Below are 13,328 nucleotides of genomic sequence, written 5' to 3'. Positions count from 1 at the left end.
CCCCTCCTCCCCCCTGTTCTGTATCCGATGCTCCCCCTTCCTCTTCATTAACGGTATGGACCTCAAACATCCGGGGCCTTCGTTCAAACTTAACTGATCTCTCCATACAGGTTGCTTCTGTCAAACCAGACGTGATCTGCTCAACAGAAACTTTCCTCCTTCATGATGTCTCTGATTCCTTAGTATCTCTCCCGGGTTACTCCCTCCTCCGGTATGATAGACCTGAGCCTCGTCCTGGAGGTGGGGTTGCTATCTTTATAAAAAAACTCTCTTCCTCACACGCCCTGCACTGCACTCTCTCCACCTCACCCCCAGGAATACCTCTGGCTACGGCTTCCCCTTCGCTCCCACCTCTTGTTCATATGTGTGTTGTACCGTCCACCAAACAGTGATGACTCCATCTACATCTCGCTGTCTGATAATATGGACCAACCTCTATCTACTCATCCCAACTCTCTCTTCCTCATATGTGGTGATTTCAATTGTCACCATGCCAGTTGGCTGGGTGTGGGTACCTCTCTCACCAGCCATGGCTCCTCAGCAAAGGACTTCTGCGACTCATTGGGACTGACTCAATCTGTCAATTTCCCGAACTGGATCTCAGTCAACGGAGCATCTTCTCTTCTAGACTTGGTTATGACTAACTTCCCTGAAAATGTCTGCTGCTCTTCTTCTGCTCCAATCGGCTCATCTGATCATGTGCTTGTTAAAGTGGACATCTCTCTGACCATTCTCAGGGAGCCTGCTCAGCGTTGACGAGTCTGGCATTTCACTCAGGCCAACTGGCACGGTCTTCAAGCAGCCATCAATCATCTGGACTGGTCTCCCATCTCTACCACCTCTGACATCAACTCATCCTGGGAATTCTTCCAAAGTAAATTGCTCTCTCTCATGCACAGATTTATCCCATCTCGTCTTCAGTTGTCATACCCTTCCTCCCGTCCATGGTACACGGAATCTTGTGGTGAGGCTGTTGCCCAGAAACAACTTGCCTTCGTCTCCTGGAAAGCAAATCCAACGGAAGGAAATCTCATTTCCTTTCACAAAGCCCGAAACAAGTGTGTGTCCACCCTCAGGAGAGCCAGGAAACAATATCTCTCCATTCTCAAGACCGAACTCTCTTATCTGTCTCCCTCTTCCAAATCCTGGTGGCGTCTGGTCAAATCTGTTTCTGGTGTTTGTTCCCCCTCCATCCCCTCCCTTACCTCAAACGGCTACACAGCTGACTCCGCGCGTGAAAAAGCTGAATGCCTCAATTCTGTGTTTGCCTCTAAATCTTGTGTCCCAAACCCATCCCTCTCTGTACCCACCATACCCAGTCGTACCCAGCTGCTCCTGGACTCCGTGTCCTTTCCTCCTGACAAGGTGGAAACGTTTCTGTCAACCCTCGACTCTGATTCTGCAACTGGACCTGACGGCATCAGCCCACGGGTCCTAAAATCCTGTTCTTCCGCTCTTTCTCTCCCTCTCTCTGTTCTCTTCACCCTCTTTTGCTCAAGGTCAACTGCCATCTGCTTGGAAATCAGCCAACATCGCCGCTTTGCACAAAAAAGGTGCAAAAACAGATCCTAGCCACTACAGACCAATCAACCTTCTCCCAATTATCAGCAAAGTCATGGAATCCATCATTGCTTCGGATATGAAATCTTTCATCTTCTCCAATGGCTTGATCTCTGACCATCAATTTGGTTTCAGACCAGGTCACTCTACTCTGGACATGCTGCTTCTGCTGTCTCAACAATGGATGGAGGTCCTCAATGCCAAACAGGAAATTAGAGCTGTCTCCCTCGACATATCACGTGCCTCCGATATGGTGTGGCACCCCGCTCTGCTCACCAAACTCTCCTCCTTTGGTATCCATGGAAATCTCCACGCATGGCTGGCGGACTTCCTCTCTAGTCGTTGTCAACGTGTGGCCCTGAATGGGTTTCTCTCATCTCCTCTTCCTGTTCAGGCTGGAGTTCCCCAAGGCAGTGTTCTGGGCCCTGTGCTTTTTCTGGTCTTCATCAATGATCTCTCTGACTCTCTTGAAAATCCTCTCTATCTCTTTGCTGATGACTCCACTCTCTGCGCTCCATTCCTCATCCCTCAGATCGGCAGTCTGCAGCCTCCTCTCTCTCTGCAGACCTGGACAAAATCACAGACTGGGCAAACTAGTGGAACATGTCTTTCAATCCTGACAAATCTCACACTCTTACGATGTCTCTCTCCGAAAAGACCGACTGGACAACCCTCCCATCTACTTTCTGAATAATCCTCTCCAAGAAGTTCTGTCACTCAAGCTTTTGGGTCTCACTATCTGCCATGATCTTTCCTGGGAAAACCACATTTCCAAGCTGGCCTCCAAAGCCAGTCGCCGACTGGGCATCCTCCGTCATGCGAAGTCCTTCCTTGGCACACCTGAGCTCCTCACCACATACAAAGCTTTCATCCGCAGCTCAATGGAGTACTTCTCTCCCCTCTGAGCTGGTGCTCCTGCCTCACACCTAGCTCCTCTTCACGCTGTTGAAACCAAAGCGTTCAGAATCATTGGAATCTCCCGCGATCACGCTGTCTCCAAGGGCCTTTCACTTAATCACCACAGGCAGGTTGGTGGTCTTTCCGTCTTCTACCGACTCCTGTCTGGCCTTGCTCCCCCAGCTCTCTCTGGGCTCTGTCCCCCAAATATTTTTTCAGGTCGCACAAGATCTGCCTTCAACCCTCTTATGGTTAAACTGCCAAAATCAAGACTCTCTGCTCACCTTCACTCCTTCATTCCTCTTTTCTCCCGCCTCTGGAACAAACTCCCTCACTCTCTTCAATCCCACTCCTCCCTCCAGGTCTTTAAAACGGCTGTTCACCGCCATCTCTTATCTTCCCCAATCCAAAACCTTGATCTTTTCTACCCCCGCTAATTTCACCCCAAATCCACTTTTTTGAGGTGCCGACTTCTTTCCTGGAAGTCCTTGGTGTCCTTGCGTTTTATACCTATCCTGCCTCCCCCCAGGCCCTCTCCCTCCAAAAACATCTCCCGATGTCCCTGCTCTCAAATGTTGTGTTTGTGTGCTTCCTCCCCTTCTCTCCCCATCTTGTCGACCGCTCCCCTCTTTATATACTTTGTTTGCTTGTTTGTTTGATTTGTTTGTTTGATAAATGTTAGCTCTTTCACGAGCCTCGACTCTGTATACAAAAAAAAAAAAAAAAAAATTTGTACTCGGTAGTCTGTTGAACTTTTCATGTACTATGCTAATCATAGTCGTTGCTCTTTGCACTTGATTGAGTTCCATCAGGCCTCGCCACCTTCTTTTTTGCTCAGCAGGTACATTATTGGGATGCACTGTTTTTTGTAGAACATTTTATGGATAGTGAGGAGTTTCCTTGTTTTGATTTCTATTTTTTGATATCTGCTTGTGGCCAGTTTACTATTCCACAGCTGTAATGGAATACTGGTACTGCTAGTTGGTTTATGGCTTTGATTTTGTTGCTTGGGTTGACATATGTTTTCAGGATCAGCCTCGTTCTACGCAGGTATTCTTTGGTAATTGTTTTGTGCATTTTCTATGACATATTTGGGGACCCTCTTCTGCTCTAATAGATTTGTAAGATGCTTTGTTGTCTAGATCCTGTGTTGTTGTATCTTGGTCGATTTTAATGTTGTCTGTTTTTGTTAGTCTGCCTTGCACGAATGTGCACTTGGCACACTTATCTAGGCCAAATTCCATTTGGATGTCGGCGGAGAACCGTTTCACTAATTTCAGTTTTCTGTCAATTTTACGCCGTTCGGTGCATGGAGTTTTTAAATCATCCATGTACAGTAGATGTGTCACCTTTCTTGTTTCTTTTCATGTTATTTTATTGGATGTTAGGGTGTATCTAGGTCCTTGCTACTCTGTGTGTATTTCTCTGTGTGTGTGTGTGTGTGTGTGTGTGTGTGTGTGTGTGTGTGTGTGTGTGTGTGTGTGTGTGTGTGTGTGTGTGTGTGTGTGTGTGTGTGTGTGTGTGTGTGTGTGTGTGTGTGTGTGTGTGTGTGTGTGTGTGTGTGTCTGACTGTGGCTGACTGTGGCTGACTGTGGCTGACTGTGGCTGACTGTGGCTGACTGTGGCTGACTGTGTCTTTCTGTGTTCGCTCACTTTTTGGTTGTTGTGGTTCCTCCCATCATGGGCTTTGCAAGCACATTTTAATAACACCGCTGTTGTATTAAATAAATGACCAAGGGTGACGACATCCAAGGCAATAACCATACATGTTAGCGGCTTTTAGGGTCCTGCTTTTGATGATGCAGAGAGCTGTCTGGGCGGAGGCAGCACTGAAGTGCCTTTTGCCTATTTGGTGACGGTACACTCAAGTCAGAGCACTGATTTGCATTATATGTTCATCACAAACAAGACTGACGGTCTAACAACCACAAAGCCGGGCTTGTTGTACACCGCTCCTTTCCTATTCCATCTCCAGGCGCTGCATGACGTCATCGCCGGGCACAGAAGGGGGCTCAAATTTAAACGAATGAAAAAAAACACCTGTTTGTTGGGTTCTGGGCAACATACCTCAAAATTTAACATTTTTTTTTTTGGACGTTTAATTGCTGTGTGTGTTCTATGATCCAGTTTTATTTTTGTGAAAGAGTCGGTAATTGTTTGAAAAGGACCAAGAGATTGGACAATGTTGAAATGAAAGTTTTTGTATAAATTATTTGACATGATAAAGAAGTATTGTTTCCACAGGGGGACATTTGACATCTTTGTTGTGGTCAACAATGAATCCTGTCTTGTGGGCTCGTACGATAACCAAGGAAGTTTTGGAGAGCTCGCATTAATGTACAATACTCCTCGGGCTGCCACCATTGTGGCAACATCGGAAGGCTCACTTTGGGGCCTGGTGAGTTTCCTTTTGCTTCTCAGTCTTTTTTTTTATTTCTCTCCTTCTGGGTCTAATGTTGTAAAATAAATCGCACACACATATGCAGACAAACACATGAGTCTAAATAAAACTGACTTTATTTAGGATAAAAACGGTCACTGAGCTTCGGGAAAATATTGTCACCATTGATGTCCGGCCATAAAACATAAATAAACATAAGACATAAAAACATAAATATTGTCAGCATCTGGCCATAAAACATTGCTTCAAAAAGGGGACCACGGTGCCCGAAAAAGGCCAACCCCTGCTCTGCAGGGAAAAACGGCCTCTAAAGGTGTTTTTTTTTCTAAAGGTGATGTCATTTGTATTACTGTTGCCAGTTATGTTATTCTCCCAGACTCGTAGCGGATGCTGCAACCATTATGCCACAGAGTCTGGTATACCTAAACTTCAGTCTGGTATCCTTAAGCGTGTGATTGAATTAGCCATGCTTGTGCACATGTGCTTGCAAGTATCTTATTAGTAAATTTAATGCAAAACCTTAAGTTTTTGCAAGGTTTAATTTGATGTTTAAGGAGAGTTTTAAAAAAAATATTGCACATGACTATTATTGGAAAAAAGAATGGAAAATGATTGCATTTTTGAAGTACTTTTGAAGCCATTTGTATGTACAGTATCTGGTATGTGCGGACATATCCTCGAACGCTGCAGGCCATGATTGATGATGGTGTGAGTTGTTGCTTTTGACAAATCTCTTCCCTTCGTTGGTGTGCTCACTAAGCATTGTGCGTTGTGTGATGGCTCTATAAAGATGGGTGGTGACCAAGAGAGCAGGTGCCAAACCTACACAGAGAAGCGACTAAAGTGGTAGCGGTGTGTGCTATCCCTCTACCAAGCTCTATTCCTATGAGCAACGTTTGCTGCAGGTGCAGTAAATGCAACATGAAGTCTGGTGGACATAGGTGCAGCAGACTGGTCAGATCATCGGCATGATGACGGCTGCTCTTGATATTCATATTTTACACAGCTGACACATATTGGGCAGCTGTCAGCGGATGCTGCACAACAACAACAACAACAACAACAACAACAACAACAACAACAACAGGCATTTAAGGCCATTTTCCCTGCAAGAGCGGGGGTTAGCCTTGCGGTCCCCATGACAATCTTCTCCATTTTGCCCTATTTTCTGCATCTCTCCTTGTTAACCCCCTTGCCCGCATTTCTTCTTCCACCATCTTTAGCCAAGTCTTTCTCGGTCTTCCCCGTCCTCTACTTCCTTCTCCATTAATTTCCATCACTCTTCTCAACCAGTCACTTTCATCCTTCCTCAACACATGACCAAACCATCTCAACCTGTTCCTCTTCACAGCATCAATCACAGACTCTATCCCCATCATCTTTTGCAATTCATCATTTGTCTTCCTCTCTCTCAACGATACTCCGCACATCCACCGAACCATTCGCATTGCCACCCTTTCCAGCCTTCGTTGCTGCTCTACGTTCATTACCCATGTCTCGCTCCCATAAATCGTAACACTTCTCACACATGCAGCATACACCTTTCCCTTCAGCTTCAACGACACTCCCCTCCTGCTGCTGCACAGTGATGTCTCAATTGGTGCATCCAAAACAAAACCCCAACTTCACAACAAATAAAATGATTCATTAAACAAATAAATACTCTCAAACAAATGGCAAACCTCAACCTTCATATCCAACAGCAAATGAAGCCTTGTGTTGGCTTAACGGTTAAGGTGGCTGGCTTGAGATTCTAGGGTCCTGAGTTTGAACCCTCGTCATTCCTTTGAGTTAACACCAGGTGGGTTGACTCGGCCTGTCATCGTTCCGAGGTTGGCAAAATGAGTACCGGTTGACTGGTAATAGAGGGCACTGCATCAGCAGCACAGCCTCGCTTCCATAAAATGATGCAACCAGCAGCCACAGGCTGCATACAAAAACTACTAACTACCAACAGCAAATTAGTACCTCGAACAACACAATCACCACACCCTTCAACAGCCAAAAACAGAAATATTAATCAGCAGCCTTGACCATGAAGCAAACGGTAGAAAATTTTGGTGGACTATATCAAACATGCTCCACTTGAGCAACAACTCATCCATATTGCTCGAATCGGTAATCAATCAAGACGGCACAATTCCAAACAAAAAGCAGCAATCGCACAACCTCACCAACTACTATGTGTCAATCAGTCACAAACCCACCATTCTCAGAAACAGAGCAATCACCTAAAAGCTAAACAAATGGAAACTTAGCAATGAAGCATCACCACCTTTTACCTTTTAGTCAGTTAGATATGATTTTTAAAATGTCAAAAACTCAAATTCTTCAGGACCAGACAAGATCTCAAAAATCCACCGAAAACACCTAGGCTCTTCAGCCACAAGTGGGACTTGGCAACATTTTCATTTGTCTTCATGGCCTTGTAGCATACCTGCCTGCTGTACTGCTTGAGCATTAGCTTGCCTTTTGAACAAGACCATATGTGGTTGTGGGAGGGATGGGAGGGATTATATATTTTCACCCCTCAGCCCAAATTGGGCGAAGGGGTATTGTCTTCACGGGCGTCGTCCGGGCATCCGGGCGGGCGTCCGGGTGTCCGTCAACTTTTGGTTTCCGTCAATTTCAAGGAGAACGGCTTGTCCGATTAAATCCATTTTTGCAGTGTGTGTTGGGGTTGAGTAGAGGAAGGTTCCTTTCGAAAATCGGCGTGCTGGGATTTTCAATATGGCCGCCACGGCAGCCATCCGGGCGTCTGTCAACTTTTGGTTTCCGTCAATTTCGAGCAGAACGGCTTGTCCGATTAAATACATTTTTTCAGTGTGTGTTGGGGTTGAGTAGATGAAGGTTCCTTTCGAAAATGGGCGCGCTGCGATTTTCAATATGGCCGCCACGGCAGCCATCTGGGCGTCCGTCAACTTTTGGTTTCCGTCAATTTCGAGCAGAACGGCTTGTCCAATTAAATCCATTTTTGCAGTGTTTGTTGGGGTTGCGTAGAGGAAGGTTCCTTTCGAAAATGGGCGCGCTGCGATTTTCAATATGGCCGCCACGGCAGCCATCCGTGCGTCCGTCAACTTTTGGTTTCCGTCAATTTCGAGCAGAACGGCTTGTCCGATTAAATCCATTTTTGCAGTGTGTTTTGGGGCTGAGTAGAGGAAGGTTCCTTTCGAAAATGGGTGCGCTGCGATTTTCAATATGGCCACCACGGCAGCCATCTTGAAATTGGTTTCCGTCAACTTCGAGCAGAATGGCTTGTCCGATTAAATTCATTTTTGCAGTGTGTGTTGGGGTTGGGTAGAGGAAGGTTCCTTTCGAAAATGGGCGCGCTGTGATTTTCAATATGGCCGCCACGGTAGCCATCTTGAAATTGGTTTCCGTCAATTTCGAGCAGAACGGCTTGTCCGATTAAATCCATGTTTGCAGTGTGTGTTGGGGTTGACTAGAGGAAGGTGCCTTTCGAAAATGGGCGCGCTGCGATTTGCAATATGGCCGCCACGGCAGCCATCTTGAAATTGGTTTCCGTCAATTTCAAGCAGAACGGCTTGTCCGATTAAATCCATTTTTGCAGTGTGTGTTGATGTTGAGTAGAGGAAGGTTCCTTTCGAAAATGGGCCTGCTGCGATTTTCAATATGGCAGCCATCTTGAAATTGGTTTCCACCATGTATGGGCTGAGGGGTTACGCCCACTTTACGGTGCTATTTATTATTATTGTTGCCAAATGATGCTGCCATTATTATTGTTGTTAGTATTATTAGTATTAAATAATATATGCTGTGTTACAATGTTGTCATTGTTTTTGTTATTTATTTTGGAATTGGTACGGCATGCTAGGAAGGACGTATGAAGCTGCTCTGTACACCTTAAAATGGCTTGCATTTAAAACGTGGGAATTATTCTGGATTATTTGTAGTTAATTAGCCTAATCAACTCAGGATATCATGACAGTCATTTTGGTGTATCACATGTCACATCAGAAAGCTCCAGTAGAACTCCACAAAAAACATGCCTCATGCACACAACTCATACATTTATAGTAGAAGTAGATAACTAAAATATGCAACTATTATACACACAATAAAATTCCCTCTGTATGGAAAAAAGAAGAAGCAATCATTATACCAATACTGAAACCGAACAAACCTCCCAATAACCCAGAATCATATCGGCCAATTTCTCTTTTATGCAACCCAAGCAAAATGCTGGAAAGGCTCATCCTAAATAATATCTCTTATTTTATTCCTAGTCCCATCACAGCATGGCTTTTATCCACTGCACTCAACAATCACTCATCTTTCAACATCAACATAATAAAACATTCTAGGTGGCTTCAAAAAAAAAACAAAAAAAACCCTCACTGAGAACTGTTCTGGCAGCAATGAAACTCAAATAAACAATCACCACACCCTCTTCCTTCAGACTTCTACCTAACGGCATCCTACAGGACTCTGTATTATTTCCCTCACTCTTCAATCTACAGTGGCCTGCAAAAGTTTCACCCCCTGCCCCCCTCCTCCAAAGTTTTCACATATTTATGCTACCTGCACCTGACCTTATTTCGTGATGCTTTCATATCAAACTTGATATGTAGTCATAACAAACGTAGTTGTATTAACAGAGAAATATTATGTAAACTCTAACAAAAGTTAGATTAACAGAGAAAATCAGATTATTTTTCATTTTGTATAAGTATTCAAACCCTTTGCCTAATGAACCCTAAATCACTTCAGGAGCAAATTATTTATTTGAAAGGTTACAAAATAAGTGTAGTAGGTTTCAACTGTATGCAATCATTGGTTTGACTTAAGAACTAAGTGCCCCCACTTATCTAAAGAGTTTTAAGGTACAACTCACTTGATCAACCAACAAGGCAAATATGAAGACCAAGGAGCTTTCCAAAGAAGTCAGACATGAAGTGGTGGAGAAGCACTGTTCAGCAGAGCATTATAAGATGTCAAAGTCACTAATTATCCCTTTGAGTACTGTGAAATCCATCATTAAGAAGTGGAAGACGTATCTATCATACCACCCAGACTATACCCAGATCAGGTCGCCCATCCACATTCAGTAGCCGAGCAAGCAGGAAACTAGTTCGGGATGTCACTGTAATTCCAACAATGACGTTGAAACATCTGCAAGGCTCTATATCCGAGATGGGGGTCAGTGCTCATCAATCAACAATATCCCGTTACCTTCACAAGGTTGGCCTCTATGGACAGCTGGCAAGAAAGATGCCATTACTGAAAAAGACGAATCTAAAAACTTAAATGGAGTTTGTGAAAAGGCATCTTGATGATACTACAGGCATGTGGAGAAAGGTTTTATGGTCAGATGAGACAAAAATTGAACCTTTTGGTCTAAATTCAAAGCGTTCCGTCTGACGCAAGCCTAACACTGCAAATTACCCAGTCAACACCATCCCTACTGTCAATCCTGATGGTGGCAGCATCATGTTATGGGGCTGCTTTTCATCAGCAGGGACTAGCAAGCTTGTCAGGATAGAAGGGCCAATGGATGGTGCAAATTAGCAAATTACAGGAGAATCCTTGATGAAAAACCTATTTGAGTCAACCATGGATTTTAAACTGGGTAGGAGATTCACATTTCAGCAGGATAATGATCAAGAGCATAAAGCTAAAGCCATGCTGGAGTGGCTGAATAAGCAGAAAATTAATGTTTTTGAGTGGCCCAGTCAAAGTCCTGACAAACCCAATTGAACATTTATGGCGAGACTTGAAGATTGCCGTCCATTGACGATCCCCATCAAACTTGGCAGAGCTAGAGCAATTGTCACGTGAAGAATGGGCAAGGATGTCACCATCTTGCTGTGCAAAGCTGGTAAAGACCTACCCCCAAAAAGCAGTCATTGCTGCAAACGGTACTTCCACTAAGTACTGACCTAAGGGGCTGGATACTTTTGCAACTAGTGAATTTTGATTTGCACATGTTTTTTTGCAGCTATTCCTGACATTTTGGTGCACCAAGATCAAGATTACATGACCTCCTTCAACTATAACAGTGTTTAGTTTGAGTTCTTCAGTTTTGAAAAAAAAATTCATTTGGAAAAATTGCTTCTCCATAATTCTTAATTCATATAAATGTGGCATTTGCAGGCCACTGCATTTCTCCATTAACACTCGACCCCTCAAGCACGCTCATTATTTCTGTCATATATGCAGATGATCTAACCATTGCCTCCAATTTTGTCCAGGCTACAAACAACCTTCAGAAATATCTTGACAATCTCGACAATCTTGAAAACTGTCTCGTACTCGATCTCCACCCAGATCTTTTGTAACCCTTCTCACTCCAGACACATGAATCCAAAGCACATCCCACCATTAACATTTTCAATCAGCAACTTTTTCTTGACAGACATCCAACATTACTGCTCATCATCTTGGATACCCATATGACATTTACACAACACACAGACCAACTGACACACAGGCCAAGGTTATCTGCAAAATCAACACACGAAAAGCACTCAATAATGCAACCTTTGGACAACACAAATAATCACCATTGACAACCGACAGACAGTTATTTTTTTTATGTTGAAGACTCCAAATTCATTCATTCATTCATTCATTCATACTTTATAGAGGTACTCACATTCTAATTGTACATACTTTATAGAGGTACTCACATTATAATTGCACATACTTTATAGAGGTATGTACAATTGGCATCAGGAAGGGCATCCGGCCATAAAAACATTGCCCCAAACAGGGAACCATGATTGTCACGGGGCCCGCAAGGCTAACCCTCGCTATAGCGGGGAAAATGGCCTTAAAACGATCATTCATTCATTCATTCATTCATTCACTCCAAATGAGGAAAACAAAGTTGACAGTGTTTGTCAGAGCAGAAACTCTTCTATGATGAAGTCCAAGGAAATGGCTGTAGAACTCCGAGATATAATTGTGAGGAGGCATACATCTGGGGAAGGTATAAAACAATCTAGCGGGGAAAAATGGCCTTAAAACGATCATTCATTCATTCATTCATTCATACTCCAGTCAGGAGTTTTGTCAGGAGCTCCACAATTACACCATGTGATTCAATAAACCTACGAGGTATTACCTTCACATCAAATTTATCCTGGAATCCACACATTACACAAATAGCTAGCTAAGTCGGCCTCGAAGAAACTAGGAGTCCTGTTCAGATGTCGAAGATTATTCTCCTCTCAACAGTTGCTTCAACTATATAAAGGATTGATTCGTCCTTGTATAGAGTACTGCTCTCACATCTGGGGAGGTTCTAGCTCCACATACTTACTGGACATAATTTAATCCTAAGTAATCCGACTCATCAACTCTCCCAATCTGATCTCAAAACTCGATCCGCTCGAACTACGCCGCAAAGTTGGCTCTTTCTCTTTTCTACAGATATTACTTTGGTTTCTGCTCTTAAGAACTTGCGTCTTGTATACCTCCACCATTAGCAAGACCACGGAATACTCGACAAGCCACTACGTCGCATGATTATTGTGTGGGCATTGGCAACTCAAGGGTGGGCCGTTATGATGTTTGTTTCTTCCCCTCCACTGCCACACTGGAACTCTTTACCTTCTCATGTCCACAGAAGATCATCCCCTAAACAATATCCATAACCACTCTCCGCCTGAAATTCACTCTTCTGAAATAACACTCAGTCGTGAAATGAGAGTCCATCTGTCTAGACTCTGGTGTAGACACTACCCATCCCTTCTGTAATATCAACATAGGCTCCAACCCACACTAAATCCAACATTTCCCCTCTGTCTAATCGACCCACAAACTACCATACGTATTATGACTAGCTGCCCCTCCCTGGTCCAACACAGGCACCTCTTCAACATGACTTCTACACTAGATCTCTCGGAGTGCATAGTGGATGCTGCTTGCTGAATAGGCCGACGAGTTCTACTGGTCTTTTCACTTGCCAAGGGACCTAGGCTACAACATCAACAACCAACAGCCCATCAATGCACTTTAAAATGTGCCCAAATGATGCTGAATGCTAGATTCTCGTTAGATTCTGAATGCTGTTGAACGAGATTCCCTTGACTTGAGAATATCAGATGCACCTACACAGGAAATGCGTTCATTCCGTTAATATATAAACAGCGTATTGATATTTCCCTCATAGCTATTTCTTGGCATTATGGGCACCGAGCTTTCTTACAGCCCGGTCTTGTCTTGGCACAAATACTGTGTGCCGCCAAGATAAGGCAACATTAGTATTAATGTTTTATGACAGTGTATCTATTTGGTTATGTTTGGATGATAATTGTGTTGCAAACAAAGTTACATGGTTATGAGTGATGGTTCCTTGTATTTGTATAGGACCGTGAAACGTTTCGGAGAATTATTGTGAAAAACACTGCCAAAAAGAGACAAATGTACGAGAGCTTCATTGAGACGGTACCATTACTGAAATCTCTGGATGTAAGTTTGTTTTACTTTCTTTTTATGGTGCAGT

The 13,328-nt window shown here is 43.8% G+C and overlaps 1 protein-coding gene across 1 annotated transcript in view; it reads left to right on the top strand.

Annotated features, from left to right (window-relative positions):
* The window catches only part of LOC137436532 (cAMP-dependent protein kinase type II-alpha regulatory subunit), a 141,956-nt gene that overhangs the window by 112,105 nt on the left and 16,523 nt on the right, over positions 1-13,328 (top strand). The window contains exons 6-7 of the mRNA XM_068130397.2: positions 4,702-4,855; positions 13,193-13,294. Of these exons, the coding sequence (XP_067986498.2) occupies positions 4,702-4,855; positions 13,193-13,294 (256 nt within the window). The remainder of the gene's footprint in view (positions 1-4,701; positions 4,856-13,192; positions 13,295-13,328) is intronic.

Source organism: Myxine glutinosa, chromosome 11, assembly GCF_964187855.1.
Source record: "Myxine glutinosa chromosome 11, kmMyxGlut1.1, whole genome shotgun sequence".
NCBI lineage: Eukaryota > Metazoa > Chordata > Myxini > Myxiniformes > Myxinidae > Myxine > Myxine glutinosa.
Note: the sequence above shows the minus strand (reverse complement) of the source record. Positions and strands in the feature narration are given on the sequence as shown.